Source organism: Heteronotia binoei, chromosome 1 (genome assembly GCF_032191835.1).
Source record: "Heteronotia binoei isolate CCM8104 ecotype False Entrance Well chromosome 1, APGP_CSIRO_Hbin_v1, whole genome shotgun sequence".
Classification (NCBI taxonomy): domain Eukaryota; kingdom Metazoa; phylum Chordata; class Lepidosauria; order Squamata; family Gekkonidae; genus Heteronotia; species Heteronotia binoei.
Genome location: NC_083223.1, coordinates 75307385 through 75328233, shown reverse-complemented (window position 1 = coordinate 75328233; position 20849 = coordinate 75307385). Strand labels below are relative to the sequence as shown.

The 20849-nt window shown below is 39.3% G+C and overlaps 1 protein-coding gene across 5 annotated transcripts in view; it reads right to left on the bottom strand.

Annotated features, from left to right (window-relative positions):
* MYO6 (myosin VI) overlaps window positions 1-20849 on the bottom strand; it is a 192315-nt gene that overhangs the window by 18383 nt on the left and 153083 nt on the right. For 2 of the 5 annotated variants that reach the window (XM_060236220.1, XM_060236229.1), the window contains exons 27-31: window positions 20034-20112; window positions 16400-16560; window positions 8166-8269; window positions 5829-5960; window positions 778-804 (exon numbers count right to left, since the gene is read on the bottom strand). In XM_060236220.1, coding sequence (XP_060092203.1) covers window positions 778-804; window positions 5829-5960; window positions 8166-8269; window positions 16400-16560; window positions 20034-20112 — 503 coding nt within the window. Of the gene's footprint in view, window positions 1-777; window positions 805-5828; window positions 5961-8165; window positions 8270-13367; window positions 13407-13874; window positions 13905-16399; window positions 16561-20033; window positions 20113-20849 lie in introns of all 5 variants that reach the window. The other 3 variants (XM_060236240.1, XM_060236248.1, XM_060236263.1) reach the window with 2 other exon arrangements.

Genomic DNA, 20849 nt, shown 5'->3' with positions numbered 1-20849 from the left:
TAGCCAAGTGTATAAAGCAATAACTGTTTGGAAGATTCCCCAGCACAAATATCACCAGAGAATAAAAAATCCATACAAAGAAAATGAGCAAAAAAGACTTTTAGACACTAACTGGTCTTTTGCTGTACATTTATCAATTGACATCAGCATAAAGAATCCATATATTTTATCTAGGAGACTTCTGAGGCCTGTAAACTTGCATTGAAATTAACAGCCTGTACAATAACTCATTTCAATTAATCATTTCCATGTGAATAGTGGAAAATGGAAGCCCCCACAATAAACTGCTGATGAGAACTGAGACTTTCCTCGTATTTCAAAGGTAAGTAGTCTTTTTTCCTCAATCCCAATGTATATCCCAGACCTGTCCAAATGTTAATCTACACAGTAAACAAAACCCCGTTCCTCTGTAAGATAGAAAAATATTTTTTTCTTTCTAAAATCAGGACCCCAATGTTAGTTTTTGTCTAAAGTGTTAGTTGATTGACTATTGTAGTGTTTTGCTACAACAGAAGAACAGATACTCAGTGGGAGCAAGTAATAAAAATGGGAAGCTATAATGTATAGGATTTGAAAAAAAAATATTTCTTGTTATAATTAATATTCCTAAAATAATCTGAAGATCTTGGCACTCTCATGCATACTTTTAGACAACAAATTCACTGAATGCATCTTGACTTAATACAAGCGTAGCAAAACACTGTTCTGTTAGCACTATATTTAAAATTAAAGTAATTTTAAAATTAAAGCTGAAATTAAACCATTTCCCCCACTTACTTGAGTTGTTCAAAAATGGTGCAAAATCTGTAAATAAACATTTAATACTGAAGACACCATAAAAACATTTCAATCTTGTGAAGGATTTCAATCATTTTCAGTTGTTCAATGAACTGTGTAGTCATAAGCAACTGACAAATAGAACAGCTGGCTTGTATAGAACTGGATTACTAGAAACAAAAGGGTTGGATTCAACCCCTTTATTTCTCCCCCCCCCCCCCAATTCTTTATCAGGGATCACGGGCCTAATATGGGCAAAAACCCACATGAGACAGAATTGTAGTGAGGAAGGGAATCAGTAATTCTATTGACAGAGGCCAGAATGTTATGCCCAATGCCCTGCAATCTTAATCCCCCTCAAACAGTTCCAGGTGTGATGTGAAATGCTATTGTATGCAGCTGCAGAAGAACATGAATCAGTGTTGGTAGCTTGGTCCTACCAATGAGGTCCATGTGCACTAGACAGTCGCTGCAATAGAGTGTGCTTCTGCTTGATCTTGTCCAGGATCAGTGGTTTTCAAAGATACCCGGTGCAAATTAAGTGCTAGCAGAATAAGAAGTACTCATCAAACTCTATCATAGGATCCAAGCCTAAATTCTTCTAGTGAGGCATTTCCCTAGTCTGCCAGTGAAAAAGTTCAGACCCATGCCCTAGGAGACATAAGCAAGCAGTCTAAGCCAGGGCGCCAAATCCACCCTAGATACTTCTCTTCTCCACAACAAAACAAAGGCAGTTCACCTAAGTATATTACTTATTTGATAAAAAAAGGAAAGGAAAGATCCCCTGTGCAAGCACCAGTTGTTTCCAACTCTGGGGTGATGTTGCTTTCACAACATTTTCATGGCAGACTTTTTGCAGGGTGGTTTGTCATTGCCTTCCCCAGTCAGCTACACTTCCCTCCCAGCAAGCTGGGTACTCATTTTACCGACCTCAGAAGGATGGAAGGCTGAGTCAACCTCGAGCCGGCTACCTGAAAACCCAGCTTCCACTGGGGATCGAACTCAGGTTGTGAGCAGAGCTTAGGACTGCAGTACTGCAGCTTTAACACTCTGTGCCATGGGGCTCTTACTTATTTGATATTGCTGCAATTATAACAGTGGTAGAATGTGCAGGTATATTAAGTATCTGAACATTTTATCTGAAGAATATTATGACAGCCTTTTACGTTACAAAGCATAAATATCTAATAATTTCTGCCTCTCTAAAAAAGTAAATGTTCATTTTATTTAATACTTACAACGTATTGCTTATGCTGTATTTACTCAAAATGACCCCAAATACAAGATAACCCCCCAACACATTATACACAAAAAAATTATGATTAACTATAATTGTAAGTGAATTTAAGATAGGGCTGCCAATCCCCCAGTGGATACAGAGGATACCAGATATAGTCAAAAACAACACCTTATATTCAACTGCTCATTGTATTCAATTGCTCATTCCATACACACAGTATATACAAACGTAACCAGCTGTAGAATTTGTGCGAGGCGATGCCCATTAACATAGTAGGACTGGGTCCCATTTAGCGAATGATCGTTCCAATAAGTGGAGAAAGTGCACGCAGTAATCTGCATTGTGAGTGATGATTGAGAAAGGCGTGGCCGAAACCAGTCTCTTCTATTTTTCTTCTCCAATACTCCTTACAAGAAATTGAGTATTGCATCTCAAAGCAGACTTTGGAATACAGTGGACTTTTGTGGACTGGGACTTTAAGAATATGTTTGTATATACTGTGTGTATGGAATGAGCAACTGAATACAATGAGCAATTGAATATACGGTGTATGATTATGCTACCCGAACTCTGTTGTTTTTGACAAATCCCCAGGTGGGGGCAGGGGGTCCCCCAGTTTGGAGGCCTCCCCCACACTTCAGGGTCATCAGAAAGCGGGGAGGGGGAGAGGAAATGTCAGCTGGGCACTCCAATATTCCCTATGGAGACCGATTCCCATAGGGGTTCGGGGGTGGGGGGTTATGTAGATGCACCAAGTTTTCAGCACAGCATCTGGTAACTCTCATCAAAATATCTCCCAAGTTTCAAAAAGATTGGATTGGGAAGTCCAGTTCTATGATTCCCAAAAGAAGGTGCCCCTATCCTTCATTATTCCAAATGGAGGGAAGGCATTTAAAAGGAGGGAAGGCATCCCTTTAAATGTGATGGCCAGAACTCCCTTTGGAGTTGATTTGTGCTTGTCACACCCTTGCTCCTGGCTTCATCCCCAGAGTCTCCTGGCTCCACCCCCAAAGTCCCCAGATATTTCTTGAGTCAGACTTGGCAACCCTAATTTAAGACACCCCATTTTCTTTCTTTTAACAGCATACCAGCATAGTTAAGAATGATGACATTTGAATCAACTGTTCCTCTGCCAAATTATGCTTCAAATCAGTGTCCACTATGAGATTTAATGTTCAAGATGGAAATGGAAAAGCAGAGTCAATATGGCTTATTAGTAATAAAAGAGGAATGTGTGTATATTTCTAGGTACTGAATATCTGGCAGTAGCATTAGTGTGAATGCCTTATACCAAGGAACGCTGAAATCTCAATGTTGCTGAAGATAACAGCAAATCGGAGGGACTCCAGTGCAAACCCAGTAGCTGGGAACAGATACTCAGTAGTTTGCATCTTGTAATAACTAAGGTGAAAAGGCAAAGAGTTAAACTGAAAAAGCTTGAAAAGGGCTTTGCTCACCCATCCACTATTATACCTAAGACTGTAGTTTCTTCCAAGACAAATTGACAAATCAACCTGGTTAGTCCTGCTTCCTTTCCACCATAACTTGCTGCACACTTTTCATCATCTGTGCAAACACATTTGTGCACTGCCCCTTCTTTCCACTTGGGGCACACTATGGTCTAAGTTGAACAGGATGGCAGGAAGCGTCCAGGGCCAGTGTCAGGCTTTTTGGCACCCTAGGTGAGGCTACCTACTTGTGCTCCCCCCACCAATTTTTTTAAAAAACAGAAGATACGTAGGAAAAATGAAAAGCACAAAACTTGATTTTTAAAAAACATTTTTCATGTATTGATTTTTTAAATTTTTTAAGTTCTATCTGTTGATGGACAGCCATTCAGACACCACCCCAGATCATCTGACCAAGGCCTTAGAAGCTGTGGCTGGTTGGTTGCAGTTAAGTCAGCTGAAACTTAATCCAGCTAAAATGGAGGTCCTATACTTGAGCCATGGGGGGTCAACCATTTATGGTTTTAGCTTGTAGTTTTTAATTGTTTTAACTTTTGTTGTTATCCACCCTGAGCCCGCCCACAGAAAGGGCAGAAAATAAATTAACAAAATAAATAAGTTCTCTTAGCACTTTTTGAAGTTCTCTTAGCATTGCACTATAAATTCAAGAAATTTAAGAAGCAGCCTGTGCTTCCCTTGTACAGCTTCTGAGCTGCCAAAAGAACAAACTGACAGAGTTCTAAAAAGAACTCACAGAAACTCCAGGCTCTCCCCCGCCCTGCTACCCCAGCCTGTCATGTGGTCCTGCCCAGTGGCAGGCAAGCAGCTTAAAAGCTGCACTTTTTAAGCGTGACTGTTTCTCCGTGTCTCTATGTTCTGATCTGACACTAAGGCTGCAATCTGAAGGCCCCTTCCCTGGAAGGAAGCCCCCATTGAATAAGATGGAACTTACTTCTTGGTAAGCATCCATAGGATTTGTCTCCAAGGAAGCCTTGGGAGCATCTCTTTGCACTTTGTGCCATCCCTGAAGGTTGCTCATGTGTCAGGCTGACTCAAATGAAAAGTCAGGGTGGGAGACCAAAGGACCTTTGTGGAATAGACATTTATTCAGCTTCCCACCCCATGAGGAACAAGATCTTGCTCTGGGGGCCTGATAAGACCTTGGGGGACTGGGTCAGGGTTGATACCTGCAGGCCATTGGGCAGAATGAGCTGTCATTAGCAGCTTTTTTGTTAACCCAGGCACATTTACTCGGATGTAAGCCCCACTGAATGAAGGCCCTAACTCCTAGGTTTGCAGCCTCTAAAGCCTGTAGGGAGGACTTTTCTTGGCCTTGGGCGGAGGGAGCCCCCTGCCCCCTTTAAACAGCATTGAGCAGTAGGCTCTGGTAGGCCAATTTTCATTTAAATTGTTCAGGAGCCACCACTGCCAAGAGCCAGAAGGGAGTGGGCTCCTTGGAACGGGGTTCCTGCTGCCACCCTCATGATGGATGACCCAGCCTGGGCCTCCCCTTTCCCTTCCCACAGCTCTAGCTGCTCTGGAGATCAACCCTCTCACTGCATCCTCTGATTTGCTTAAATCAAGCACTCCTAGGATTACAGTGGGGGACTTCCCCCCCTTTCTTTTTGTATCTCACTTAAGAACATAACCCCCCCCCCCCGCCCCCAAAAAAGGGCCCTGGTTGTCATAATCAGAATGGTAACGGTGATAGTTTCAGGCTGAGGCACTCCTGAATGATTCATCACCTGAAATAACTGAAAAGGTAGCTTTATCTTTAAGTCTGGTAATTAAGGATCAACTGCTTAATGTTTAGATGTACATGCAATTATTGCCGGCAAAGCCACACCAGTCTGGAGTGCCAGTGACTGCCTTGCTGAACTTCTGGGGGACAAAGCCAGGCCTGGGATGGGTTTCCCTCCTGAGTCACAGAGGTCTCCAGGCTACTGACGAGAGGCAGGAGAGGGGGAGGGGCTGTTTTCCCACTAAGTGATGGGAGGAGGAGCTGCCACACTGGAGGCACTCAAGGCGTTTCTATGGCTATCTCATGTTACAACAACTCTGAAGCGAGGTGAGGGTGAGTGCATGCGCAGCATGTGGGAGGGAGCAAGGAGCTTTCCTGTGCATGCAGGAGCCCACCCCTGTGACCAGATGGTGCTCTAGACGATGGCCTACCTCACTGACTCCCTAGTGCCAGCACTGGTAGTGTCAGCATGAACTGACTTTTAAAATACTCTATGAGCTATTTATTCTTAAGATTCTTGCACAGCATTTCCATCAGCCTTATACAAGGCAGTTTTCACATTATATTGCCCTCCCCCTGGCAACTTTTCAGCATTTTTAGACAAAAAAACCGCTTCCCTCACCATAGTCAGTAACTGATTTGGGAGCTCGCTGTTCTGCATCTGCATTGCGCTTCTTATTCTTGGATTTCCAAGCATGGTAAACTTTTAGCCGCCGGTGAAACTCTTCTCTGCAAGCTGCCAGTAGTTCAATATCTGTCCCAAAAAGACCCGCAGAAGCAGTCAGAAAAAGTAATAAAGAAGTTTAATAAGAGGTGCTTACATAATCACACCAGCAAAATAACTTCAAAGCAAGCCATCAGCATAATGTATCTTTTAGAGTACAAGCAAACAAACCATCTGCAAAAAAGAGGTAGATTAAAAAAAATCCCCAAAACAGCAAAGAGGACCACAATAAGATAGTTACAATGCCAACAAAACACAAGCATATAGGTTATCAAAACAAGTTAAATGGGGAAAAGACACTGAAATACTGAATATTATAACCTAATCTTCTGCTAATACCAGTATTGTGGTCAGCCATATTTCCATAACCATAGCAACTTAGGCCTGGTATACACATGAATAAGGCAGCAACATGAGCTGTACCACTTTCAGCTCTTCTTTTGTATGACAGTTTTCTACAAACAGACTTCTTCATTCTGGTGAAATTTAGGTGCATGTGTGTGTGTGTAAATCTCTCAGCTGCAGCATTCTGCCACTTCACTGTACTGCCTGATTATTATTCCAGTCTATATAAATTTACCTGAAACTGCTCATTCTGTTTTGAAACTTTGCCTTCTAGCATTCTTTGCATAGCAACAATTCTTGTTCAGATCACAGTTAGCTATTTTTTTTCCTTCCAAACACTCAAATTCTTCATCAATTGGTCCCAAACATTCATATTCATAGTCTTACTGCTATATATTTTTTTTGCAATATGTACTGTTTTTCTTTAAAAAATCACTGCCCATTTCCTCACAGTAAGAAGAGAATTAGAGCTATATTTAGGGCGATTCCTCTTAGTTCCTTTGCCAGAACTGGTAGGGCATCAGTGATATAGCCTGATACACAGAGCTAAGCCAGTGCAAAGTGCAAACCTATGCACAGTTAGCTTCAGCCTAAGCACACTGAAATCAACTGCAGTAACTCTGCATAGGATTGCACTTTTCAGCAATAGTGACCTTTCCTGGCAGTAAGCCCCACTGAATAGATCTGAGTAAGATTCTGAATGGGTCTCTTTAGGATTGCACAATAAATTTCCCCCCGAATGCAACATGATTTAGTGGTCTTAAGAGGCCATGCTCTACTTATCCTCCCATCCATTTTACCTGCCCATAAATAGATGGCTAACTTCAAAGGGAAGGATGACCATGATTATACACTTCCCCCGAGAGGTATGTACAATCAAGTACAGTATACATTATGCAAAAAGGACAAACATTTAAATAGAAGAGTCAAAAACACTTCAATACCGTACTTTTTCTTGATTCAAAGAACCAACATTCTAGGACTGGTGCAGTAGTTATGGTGTTGAGCTAGGATCTGGTGTTGAACCCTTAACTTGTCACAGAAGTATGCTGGGTGACCTTGAGTCTAAGTCACGTTCATTCTGGCTAACCTACTTCACTGAGGAGTTGTTAGCATAAAAACAGAAGAGGGCAGAATAATGCTGAAAGGTCCCCATTGAGGAGAATGACGGAGTAGAAATGAAATAAATTATAGGCATGTTTATATCATGGAAAATGTCTTCCATTCCTCCACAAAATAGTCAGTGGAAGTAAGAAAGGCAGAAGGCTTTTGAAAATGGATCATGCATTTTCTTTTTACTTTATTTACCTCACCTCACCACAGTGGCACTCAAAGTGGCTACCATTCTCACTTTCTCCATTCTATACTCACAACCAGCCTCTGTGGTAGGTTAAGCTAAGAGTGATTGGTCCAAGGTCATCTGGCAGCCTTCCATGGCAGCGTGGTGATTCAAACCTGGGTTTCCCAGATACTGGCCCAACACTCTAACCAGCACACTGGCTCTCTGTAGATCAAACAAATGCTATTCACATTTACAAATAGTCAGCAAAACCTAATCTGTTTGACCTGGCAATTTGTAGATTAAGCTTGAATGTAACTGTAGTGCCTTTTGTAACATGCAATTAAAACTCCCAGTGACTAGGAAATGTACAGCAGAACTCAACATTCACACTTTTAAAATAAGTTTATATATCAGAGGAGGGGAAATCAATAAGCATATGAAGTATCTCTCTATAGTGCTGACTCAAGAAATACTAAGAAAAATCCAAAGCCAACCATCCATGTTTATTAGATTTACATCAAGTACTTAATTATTCACCCTGGGAGTTACAGAATTCTAACAGAGAATAGAACAAATTTCTTCCCACCTGGAATGGAACAATTACTTACCACAAGAAGTATTGATTGTATCACGTAACTCCGCATACTTCCATTTGCTGAGGTCATGTTTTTTAATGCCAGCTGCAGCTTTGGTGGCTTGAACTGAAGGTCCCCTGTGGATTAATTTGAAAGTGTATAGTACAGTTCAAGGCAGGAATAAGTCAAGCCACTGGTCAAATGAGATAAGTGCACTGACCTCCCCCCCCCCCCAGCTAAATTATACTTGCTGATGAAACATGAAGAGAAAAAGGGAAGAGACTTTGTAGAAATGGTGTCCATGGTAGTGACTGCCTTGTTCACAGGGTCCAAAGAAGTGCTCTTCTAGAGAATTTGGACCAAGTTAAGCCCAGGTCTGACTGGGAAAACAGGGAGTATGGTAAAAAGTTCAGAGAAATGTCAGTTCTGAGAGTTTTAAATAAGAAACAGCATTGAAATCTGCAGGTAGCCTTTGATAGTGGAGAAACAAAATGTGCATTACCACTGTGCTGAATTATCTTCTAAAAATTGCTGATCATCCTAAAGCCTGTAGTGGTTATATTCTATTTCACTCCTTTCTGGTTGATGGTTACATGCGGGACTTTCCATCATATTTCCTTACACATGTGGTTCACACTGCTAATCTCATACCCTCCCTTTAATAAAACTTCATCACTGCAGATGTATTTACAAAGGCACAGAAGAAACACCATAGATGCTCTTGAATTTGACAAAGGACAGCCAAGTCATGAGGACTAGTTTTCACTTTACTTTCTGTACTCATGCATACATGCTGTGTGCAGGCTATATACATATGCCCTTTTTTCAAGTGGCAGGGGAAGAAATGGGGACAAGCTTGCTAGCTGGTGAGCAGCAGCTAATAACATGCAGCTGACATTGTTCTCCTGTTACTCCACTGGTTTTTAAGGCCTGGATGTGCCCAAAGGCATCAGCTGAAGGGTTCTTGTCCTTCAACTCTTGGCTGCAGGACTGAAGCTTCCAGCAGGCAGGCAGATCAGTCTGCAGAGAGAGGAAGACTTATTCTGTACTCAGAGGCTCCTCCCCACCCCTTGTTTACTTCTATTGCATTTTCTGTTTGGTAAAGGTACTTTGGTTATGTCCACATTGGGGAGAAAAGATATAAATTTATTATTATTTACTTAAATAATTAAATTATACATGCAGAGAATTAGGGGGAAAAACACTCTGAAGCAATGGCCAGAAAACTATTGCATATTGGAGTTTTGCATGTTGGAGTTTTTAAAAACATCATGAACCAGAGGAACTATACATCTGTCGAATTACTGAAAGGAAAATTAGATAACACACTTTCCCCACACTCTTCTTCACCTGAAATACCTCTACAATAGCTCCTAGAGAGAGTTCAGAAGTATGGAAATGTAAGCTTCTGGGCAAGGTCAGTTCATTTACTCTGAACTGCCTACTGCGCTTCCTACTCTATCCCTTCCTTTTGCTTCTCTTAGAAACATCAGCAATTTAGAATGCTAATGATAATAATAATAATTAGTAGTAGTACCTTAAGCTATATTAATAGCTATTCAGGTTTTTTAAAAAATATATATGCATCAGGTTTGGATTAGACAGGATCCTACAAGGTTATTATCAAATGACTTGAATAAAGCCAGCCATATTGATTCAACTACCCTTGAAAACAGGAACTTAATTGTCAATATTAATGCTCCATTCTATTCTTTGCAATATAATGCAATCTCAAATGGGGCCCTTTGGCCTTTCACACAGTTGAAAAATCAATAGACTGTTATTACCACTACTACATTACTACACATCATAAAGATGTAGCTTAAATGGAAAATATATTCCTCGCTCTATTTAACCATCACAAACACAAATGCATTTTAGACCTTGGCTGTGCTTATGACTACATATTCACAGAACATTAAGTGAGCATAAGCCAGTCTATAAAGACACAATGCAATGTAAAGGTTAAGTTCCAAACTACTGGTACGATACTCATTCAACAGGGGGAAAAAGTCAAGTCTGATTTCCTCTCTACATTGGCTAACCTTCTTGAACAACTGATGTGACAAATCCCACGGATTTTCCTTATTTAGCTGCACCACCCATTGGCCCAAGCATCTCCCACACAGTTTACATCAACAGAACTAGGCCAAAAGATAGCTGGTTAAACAAGTAATCTTTAAGAACAATAATCCAATTGAATAGCTTAGCTCCAGTCCCTGCTTAGACTACAGTTTTGTTTTTCCTGTACAAATTCAAGAAGAGTCAGTCATTAAAAAAAAAAAGACTGAACAGTGCAACATAAAGGTTGCTAGCCTTAATATAAAAGGCTATTTAGAATCATAGAGTTGGAAGGGACTGCCAAGGTAATCCTGGTCCTAACCCCTGCACAATGAAGGAAATTCACAAATGCCTCCTCCCACCTCACTGATCCATTTTATGCCCAGAAGATGGCAAAAAACCTTCCAGGATCCCTGGCAAAATTGGCCTGGAGAAAAATTGCTTCCTGACCCCTAAAGTGGTAATCAACATTTCCCTGAGTGTATAAGAAAGGGCCAGGAGAACTAAGCACTGATGCAACCCTTCCTGCCCTCTCTTTCATGATCTGCCTAAGTTCACAGAATCAGCATTGCTGTCAGATGGTCATCTAAGCCTCTATTTAAAAACCTCCAAGGAAGAACCCACCAACTTCTGAGGAAGCCTGTTCCACTGAGAAACTGCTTTGTCAGGAAGTTCGTCCTAATGTTTAACCAAAAACTCCTTTGATTTAATTTCAACCTGTTGGTACTTCACATCCATTACATTTTAGGCACAATGATAACAGAAACATGTACCAAAAAATGCAATCAGCAAAAGCAATAGTATATACTTGCAAACATGCACCAAACAGAGCCACTTCTATCATAAGATACACTTATATAGAGGGTGGCTTCTTGCTGACTGTACTTAAGGGCAAATCTGAATTTGCCATCATACATTGTGTGAAACACACACATTTACTTGAATCATGCATTAATATGCCACTTCTATTCTCCCCTGATGAAATATCTCCAGTGATTCAATAAACACAGAGTAATGTGATTTGGCATTAACATGTTACAAGAATAAAAGGCAAGCATCTTAACCAAAGGTGCATTCTTGGAAGCTCCAGCATGCATGTGGAGATCTGTGTGACAAGGAGCTACTTTATAATCTTCAGCAGAATGAAATGTACCACAAGGACAAAGATGATGAACAAGTGGAAACAATCCATTATTCTTAAGAACATAAGGGAGCCCTTTATCATACAACACTCCCTGTATGTACCAAAGCCTGTGATTTACCTTGGCATGTACTTCCATAGGTAACAAGCTCTGTACTAGAGACACTGAGCCTCTAAGCTTATACCAGAGAGGTATTCCTGCATGGATTTTATGCTGCAGCTTGGCCTCCCAACTGTATTGTTTTTCCCCTTTGCTTATGCAGTATTCCTTCCTGGTTGTTGCTCTTCAGTTTTTTTCCTCACAAGCCTTCCATATTTTTTTCCTCACAAGTCTTCCATATTTTCCAGACTACCATTTTCTGATGTTTCTAGAAGAAATCTGCCTGAAATGGTTTTGCGTGGTCAAATGTTTGCTTTTAACAGAAGTGTTGCTTACATCTCCCCTAGTCATTTCATAGTCCTCTCCTTTTCCTACCATTTTCACTGGTGGAGGCCAACCTTACAAACAAAAAACTCATGACTTTGGGTTGATAGATGGCTATAGATGACCTCCTGAGTTCAATAAGGTTTCCTCTTAAGTAAGCATGCAGAGGCTTTGCAGATTTTTTTTTAGGTGGGGGGGGGGGTACATTAACAAACACAGAGTAAATTCATATAAGATCTTGTAGGTCCACACCCATTTAGCCAGGCATTGTGCTGGAATGTTAATAAATGCTGAGTACTTCAACAGCCTCTGTTAGATCTTTCCCCTATGGGTACCTACTCCCTTCCCACAACTATCTTTCTGCTACTCATATGCAACTAGCCTCTCTCCATATCAATGTAAAATATGCTCAAAATAAAATAGGAGGCTGGCATGGCACTACCATTAGAGGTGCTGAAAATGCCAAGTGAGTGTAACTGAAAGCCTGAGACATTAACTAAGAAAAAAGCATTCTGTGCTTATACAACAGATTGTCACTGACTCCTTCCTGCATTATATCATATATGGTTTTAAAATTACTGTTAGTATCAAAGCCTCATTGTCATGTGGTTTGGGGCATTTCTGTTTAAGAAATATAAACTCCTAGTTCTCTGCGCCTACCTGGGAAATTATTTATATCCTGAGTTATTTATTTTAGAAATGTAAAACATATACCCTAACACTAGTATTTGATGTTTTAGTCAAGAAATCTCTGGAAACAAACAGAATCTAATGCATAAAACTACATACTATGAAACGGATTAGAGATAAGTGCATAAGCGCGACTTTGAGTGCCCATGAAAGGAGAGGAGATTTTCAAAATTCAAATGACTCAAGCAGAATGAAATATTTCATATTAAATTCAGGCACCAAGTGCTATAAAGCTACATCTTTCTTAGATGTTCATGTGAACACTCAATACAGATTTTTTTTAAAAAATGAACACTCAATACAGATGTTTAAAAATTCAGTAGTCATTTTTGCAGTGTTAGTACAACAGCTGTAGCATAAAGAAATAAATCATTCCGAATATTCCATTTGTCCATTGGCAGTCTAGCCATTACAACTTAGAGTATGATAGCAACATGGGAAGCTTCCAAGCAGTCTTTTCTCTGCCAGCACTCCACATCATCAACTACTGGACATTTATTAAGACAAATGTAGAAGAAAAAGCTCTTAAGAACTTGTATTCAAATTCAGGGATTTTTTTTTTTGTAAGCAGAGGAGGGAAAAGAATGCTTTACTGTTAAATCCATGCAAATAAAAAAAGAACTTCAAAGAAAATTCTTTTTTAATCAGTTCACAAATATGAGCCACTTGTGGGAAGGGCGGGATATAAATCTTAAATAAATAAATAAATAAATAAAATAAAAATAATAGTAAAATTATTCAACAACACTGATTGTTGCAAATTGATACTGAATTAAGGCAATCCATGACTCATGATTTAGAGACTTTCATTCACTCCTCCTCCCCCCAATAATTAAAATGGAATTGATTTCTCTTTCATTTTGCCTTACAATGATTTCATGCAGTGATTGATTTGTTTTTGGTAACTTGATACACCCACCTAGATAAAATGTTTGACATTTCACTGGCCATTTGTTCTCTATAAAAGAATTAAGGGTACATGAGGGGAAAAATTAATACTGTTCTTAAAGCATATCTACAACTAATCCAATGGCTCTCTGAAATCTAATACTGAATCAGTAAACAAGGGTATTATTTCCAAAATTAATGCTGCACTAAATCAATGCAGTCTTTTCTCAGTATAGTAATTAATAGCAGGTACCAAACAAGCTACTTTGACTAAGCTAAATGCCAACCACCTTACACATCAGACTCATTTACACATGTGACATTTAGATTACAGCCAACTGTACTTGCACATAAGCATCCTTAAAACAATAAACAATCAAAGAGGAAGGATTGATTGACTCGTAGGTACTCCTAATTGATGCATGCAATGGAAAAAAAGGTAAATGTCTTGAAGTGGTAACTTGTAATATTCGGATGAGAGAATTTTTAAAACCCACAGATTTTAGAAAACCCCCAAGGAAGAAAATAAAAGCCATACGCAGTCATTTGACAGCTTTTCCCATGGTCTCTGCAAATATAAAATATTTAGATTAGTTTATATTTTCCTATCAGTTTGCAATATTGTAAGGTCAAGTGTGTGCATAAATGAACAGTTTGCATTATCCACATCAGCAGAAATCTGGTTCCCTTGGGTGCCATTAATATAGAACCCAAAGATAAGGAAACTGAAGAACAGAGAAGCTCATGGCTCCTAAAAGATTAGCAGAATTATTGTGAACTAAACTTCCATGAACTAGAGCCCACTTTGCCAGATGCATGCAGTTGGTGGACTTCCTAAGTGTTAATGGCACTGCTGTAAACTGACATTCAGAATGTACCTCCTTCATTTGATGGACTTTTGGCCTCAATATTTATTTCCTCATACCATTAAATACTGATACCAGCCACTTCCCAAATTTGATGATGTGGGTTCTAGTTTACACTGCAACATCGGCTTTTCTTTAAGGTACAATATGACTTAAAATAAAAAAGGCTATAGCATTAACTCAACAGGAAACCAAATCTACGAAGAGCAATATGACCTAAATGTCATCCAATCAGAGACACCAAATGGCCAGAACAGGTGGCCACTAAAACAGATTCTTGATCCTGTTTTGAACCCAAGAGAGGAATGGAGGTTTAAAGAGTTGATTCAGTAACTGGATGGATTTTTCCATGGCTGCAAGCAATACTTTCATGATGATATTCTTTGATCTTTTGTTTAGCACAAGATTTTTAAAAATTAATTTGTGTGCCACTTTTCTATTTCTTAAAACACACCAAAGGTACTACGTCTGTGAAATTATTCAGTAAAATCCAGTTTAAAATACATGGCATAAGAGGATAACAAATTATTTTATTAGACTGATGAATAAATAACCATATGATCAGCTTTACATTTTAATACTGAAACATAGGACCTCATCTTCTATAATTGTAAGTCAACTGTGTTTTGAGTTGGAATTCAGAACTATTCCTGTGCAAGTCCACAGAAACAAACTGAAGTTGTGCAAGAGCAGATCTGCATCACACTGCAACTTCAGTTCATTTGAAGCAATGCCATAGTCTACTTTGTGAAAAGGCTCTTAGAATGAAAAACTGCCACTCATTTTGACAGCCCATCAAAGGAAGACTAGGTACACAGCAGAAAGAAACAAATAACTGAACAGATGCTAGTCTTTTTAAGTCAAAACCTAATGTGAAATGTGCTTTTAATACAAACTGCAGTGCCATGATGTAACCACCAAAGGACTGTGATGCTCTCTCCTCAAAAGAACAGGGCCAAGATCTGTTTTCTTTGTTGTACAGATCAGAATTTAACAGCAGCAGCTGTTGCTCTGGGCAGGATTTTCATAGGAGTCTGTAATTCCCAATGTGCTTCTTCAAAAAAGACATTCTACAGATCATTTTAATCTGCTGTTAGTTCTCACTTGTGTTGACTTGGATATATTTACAACTTTACCCACAGAACATATCCAATGTAAAACTACTGGGGTGGGGGTGGGTCTTCCAGGGAAACTCGAATGCTCTGCATAACAGCCAATCACTGGACAAAACAAATACACATACAAAAAAAAATACTTATTAGGAGAACTGAAGAACTAGCAACATTTCATGTGTTAAAGTTGTCTGGTGATACAAGAAACAGGGTCTGAAGTTATACAAACTTATAAGGAAGACTCAAAGTCGGCTGGGATGAAAAAGAATGTCACCTGATTTCTTTTCAGGAAGACCTAAAAATCATCCTTCTTTTCCCCCAATAAACATAGACCATTCTGGGATCAGGCAGAGAGTCACACCAGAATTGGAAAAAAAGAAAGCAGCATCATTAAGAAAAAGTTAATGCCCATGCATGTATGGCCAAGGCTAGCTGGAAACAGGCTTTGCTGAGCTTGGGACTTCAGTTGTTGGCAGGAAGATCAAGCTGTTTCTGGACAAGGCTGCTAGTGTTGTAAGGTGGGCAAAACCCCCCTCAAGTCTAATCAGCCTTGATTTGCCAGTACCAGAACTGTTCACTTTACTATAGCAGCAGTAATGTCAGACTAAATAAGCTAAAATCCAGTTCTAATGGAGTTTAGATTATCTGTTAGATATGAAAGGGAACGTGTAGTTGGGAAGCAAAAGGATGTGCTGTAGCCTACCCACTACATGTACCCTCCAGATCACTCAGCCCTGCACAGAAAAACACCTATGTCCATCTATACTTTGGTGTGTGTACACCCAAACAGGTGAAAAGAAATCCTTGTCGTTCTTGATTTATATACTCCCCACTGGTGTATCCAAACTTAATGGGAAAGATTCTAGTGACATCAAATGAGGAGTCACTACGGATACATTTTAGCTGTTTTGCTACATCTCTCATAGATGGCTAATTCCTGTTTTCACAAGGCTGAAAACAGCAAATGCTGGTGGACACCATGTTCATATCCTAGAGAAGGGAGGCTGCACTTTAGAAGGATATTTTAAAGTATAAGATTCTGGGGATTACAATTATCAAAGAAACAGACACTTGAAATATGGTACCTGCGTAATCCTGGATCTAGCTGAGATTCATCTGTGATGAGTTCCGATTCACTCTGCGCAATCCTCATTGCGAGCTCATGATCTCTCCGCTCTTGCTCCAGCACTGCCTGTTGCTGGCTTGCTTCTTCGCGTTCCCGTGCCAGCTGTGCCTCAACTTCAGCCTACACAGTGACAAAAAATGGCTTCTGATGCAGTTTCACTTATAAGATTCTTATGTCTTTAAAGAAGGCTAGAAATAAACTCATGTAAAAGGCACTATGTAGTTTACATAAAACAACCTAAGCAGCACACAGAATTTGCCTCTGAACCTATGCCCATTCTCAGAAAGGACCAAGATAAATCCATAAAGATATCCATAAAGATATCTTTCATTATAGCTTCAGAAATGCGAAAGTCTGACATTAAAATAGAAAGTTCTTTTCTGATAGTAGCTCTGAGTTGTAACTTTAGTGTTTATGACACTAGAAAGATCAACAGGTGTTCAAAAGAATGCTAGCCAATAAATGTAATCAAGAATTCCAGGCTGATCTCACAATTAAAGAGCCGAATCCATGACAGAGATAAAGATTAATTGCTTGCAGTACTTTCAGTGTATTTTTTTCTCCACTTCACAAAACTATATTAAAAAAAATACCAAGGCTCCTACCATGCTCCTCTGAGAAGTCCTCATTGGCACTGGGTGTGTGTGAAGAACAATGAGAAAAATAGCAATTTCTATACAGAGACAATTTAAATATGCAGAATCATCACTACACTAAACACCCAAATTGTGAAAACTATTTCCTATGAGCCAGTTGAACATGCATCAGTGGATCCTTGCCAATGTATTGTAGCTAAGGCATGACTAAGGCAACTGACTAAGGTGGAGCTTTTTTGCAGGCAAACCATTAAGTAGGCCAAGCACAGCCCTGTACTTTTGGTAGGTTTGTTACTGAGTTTCCAGGTGAAATGGCTACAGTCTTCTGCATACCTGTTGCAGCAATGTTATGCTTAATGAATTTTATACAGTGCTGCTGTTTCACGATATTGTAAATCAAGAAAGTTATATTGAGCCGTGAACCACAATTACTGAGCTTCTAATGGGTCCAAACTGGAAGAGTGATGGTGATGAAAAAAGCGCTTTGCAGACTGTGGATGTTTCTGGCAGTTGTTGCAAAAATGAAGACTCGGATATATTTGCACCAAACATGGGAAAGGAACCAGAGCCTAATAATCAGGTTACAAATCAAGAAGAAAGTGTTGGAAGTGAGGCTGTCTGTGCTGTTCTATACAAAATTAAACAGGGCCTGTAAGACAGAACTATTTTGATTGGCCTACAATAACTGAGATGGGAGAAAGCTGCCACATCCTACAAGAACTGAGCAATACTATCTACTGTAAGCACCATCTACTATAAGGGTAACATCTTAAGGACCACTGATGGTGGTAAGGAAACTGTGAAGATCTAATTTAAAAGAGTTAATTTTGAAACTGAATTGCCTGCTGAGGAATGTATTAAAATTCGCCATTAATTTTATATAGCACCATTATGATTGTATTTTAATTATTTTAGTAGTTTTAGTATTGTTTTAAATGATATTTGACTGTTAGCCACTTTGAGTCCACTTGCAGAGAGGGCGGGATAAAAATATAAAGCAAGTAAATAAATAAATAAAAATAAATAAGCCACCTTGAGTGAGTGAGACAGGTGGCATATAAGTGCTTTAAGAAAGTAAATCATCTGTACAACCCGCTTGACATCCCTAATCCAACATTCTCTTTGTAGATGGAACTGGTTGTCCTGGACTGGAGTCAACCCTTATTCCAATTATGATATTACCAAGTAATCTTCCTTTCTGCTACAGACGACTTTTCAGCAGAGATCCTCTCCTTTGGATTATCCAGCAGCAGTAGGGAAGCTGACTGAGTGTGGCCCAAGAGAAAGCCCTACTAAAAGAACATCTGTTCTGCTACTATCTTAAAGTGAAATCTACTGAAAAGTTAAGCAATGTTCTCTATGCAACAATAAAACCTCCACATCTCTTAGGGCAATCTTGTTTTTCCTATGCAAGTTACATGGCAATGAATGGAAAAAAAGCAAATGAACAAAGTTGGAACAAAAGGTACTGTTTATCCTTAGTTTCCTAGTACTATACATCTCAGCCTTGAAGCATATCAAGTATACATTTACAGGACTTTTTTTGCAGAAAAAGCTCAGTAGGAACTCATTTGCATATTAGGCCACTTCCCCTGACACCAAGCCAGATGGAACTGCGTTCCTGTGCATTCCTGATTTAAAAAAAAAAACCCTGCACATTTATAATTTATCTTATAATCTTTTCAGCTTGTCTACCCACCCACTTCACTACTGCATTATACTTTCTCATATTCTGCTGTGTAACAAATGCTATGAGCACCAATACTTTGGTGCAGAAAAAACAACAACCAACAGATACAACTATTTCTATATGAAAGAGTCTTGAAGTATTCAGAATATGTTAACATGATTGGAAAAAAGAATACCATTTAACCTAAGTACAACTATTAGACAAAAAGATTATGGCCTTGTCAACAATACTATTCAAAGAACTACCAGTACGTGACCTCTTTTAAAGACCTGGAAAGTGGTGCAATTGTATAAAAATCCCAAAGTTAGCAGGTGTACAAAAGAACACAAAGGATGTTTTAACACTTCAAAGAAGCCATAAATAAATGCTAACCAAGTACAGGATGCCTTGAAAGGACAGAGTTAGGATGCAAGTAAAAAATGATCTTTGCTTGTTAATTAAAAAACAATACAGGACTACAGAAGAAGACTGCAAAACTCAGCTATCAAGGAATACATTTTATGACTACGATTTCATTACAGGGTAACTTAGAGCTTCAGCAAATGAGTATTACTTTGTAAAGAACCTTTTAACAAAATGTATATCTAAATCGTGTTTCATTATTCTGTCATATCTGTGAATAGCAGCCCTCTCATTAAGCTTCAGATCTCAAAAATCTGACATTTTTACTTCTAGCAAGTACTTTTCTTTTTGGCATTGTAATCTCTCTTTCTATTCAGCGCACCAAATTATCTTAATGTTAGCATTAAGTTTAAAGGACCGCAGCACATTTAAGGGCTAAAGTTCAAAACAATCTTTTATTATGTCCCCCTGTGTGCACTGCAGTAGTTTATTTTTAAATGAATGTTCAATCACTCAGTACAGTAATATTTGTTTAAAAATTAACTGTTATCTTTTTCCTTGGGAGGCCATTAACTATGCCTCTTCTACCTCTTTGGTTATATTTGCCTCTTTGTTCCTCTCAACCCAGTCAGTTAAGCCTTTAGTATTGCCTTTCAACAAGTTCTAACCCACACAGTGGGCTAGTTCATGATGGAGCTGTGGTCCAGTGGTAAACCATCTGCTTTGGATGCAGAAAGTCCCAGGTTCAATCCCCAGCATCTCTGAATAAAGGGGCATGTTGTAGGAGATGTGAAATATTTTTGCCTGAAACCCTAGGGAGCTGCAGCCCATCAAAGTAGACAATAGTGATCGTAACACACCCATGATTTGTCTGTCTCCGTACAAAGCAGCTTCATGTGTTCATATGATGGAAGTTTTTGGCTGCTGTAGTGGGAGAAGGAAAGTGCTACTGATAAAAAGCCCACCTGGATCCGTCTTTCTTCCTCTTCCCTTTTCTTCCTCTCTTCCTCCTCTTGTTTTCTCTTTGCTTCTATCTCATATTTCCTAGAAAGAAAAGATGTGACATGTGAGGAGAAAAGCAGCACACATCAATAATGGTTATAACCTGTTTGTCTTTTTCTTCTGTAGTGTTTTTCTGTGATGCCAAACAACTTTAGATCCCAACAATGAAGTTTTTCAGCTAGAAGTGGGCACTGGGAAGAGGGTTCAGGGGAATGTATGTTTCTGTGGCTTCTACAGGGTACTTTGCTGTGCTGCTTTTTGCAAAGAAACCTTGAAAACCATATATTCACACAAATTTAAAAATGAATCAGATACACCACCTAAGTTGGAGTCAGCGATCTATGGGCACAAGGATCATGGATCTTTCTATTGCTCCTCTCTCCCACAAAGTCCTTTAAGACCTGGGGAAAACAGACTCATCTAGCTGTGGGACTCTTGTGGACTAATAGCCTCATAGGTCTGAACCAAGGGGAAAGGCAAAGAAGCCCCTTTCCAGTTCCATCTGTGCAGATCTGCTAATGTGAGAGGTAGGGGGTGATTTCATCCAAGTTCCCCTCCTTTTATGCCTACTAATCCACAAACCACTGATCTGATCCCATATTTACTTTTAACACAGAATGCTTAAAAGTATATAAGAATTCATCCTAGTGAACCAGAGTATGAAAGTTAGCAGTTTGTTTTCTCATCCTGCTCTCATCACTGTGTTTCTAGGTACAGTCCTTCCCTTTCTCTTATCACAGACTTCCAAATGTTTTAGAACCCTTCTCTACAATTAAAAT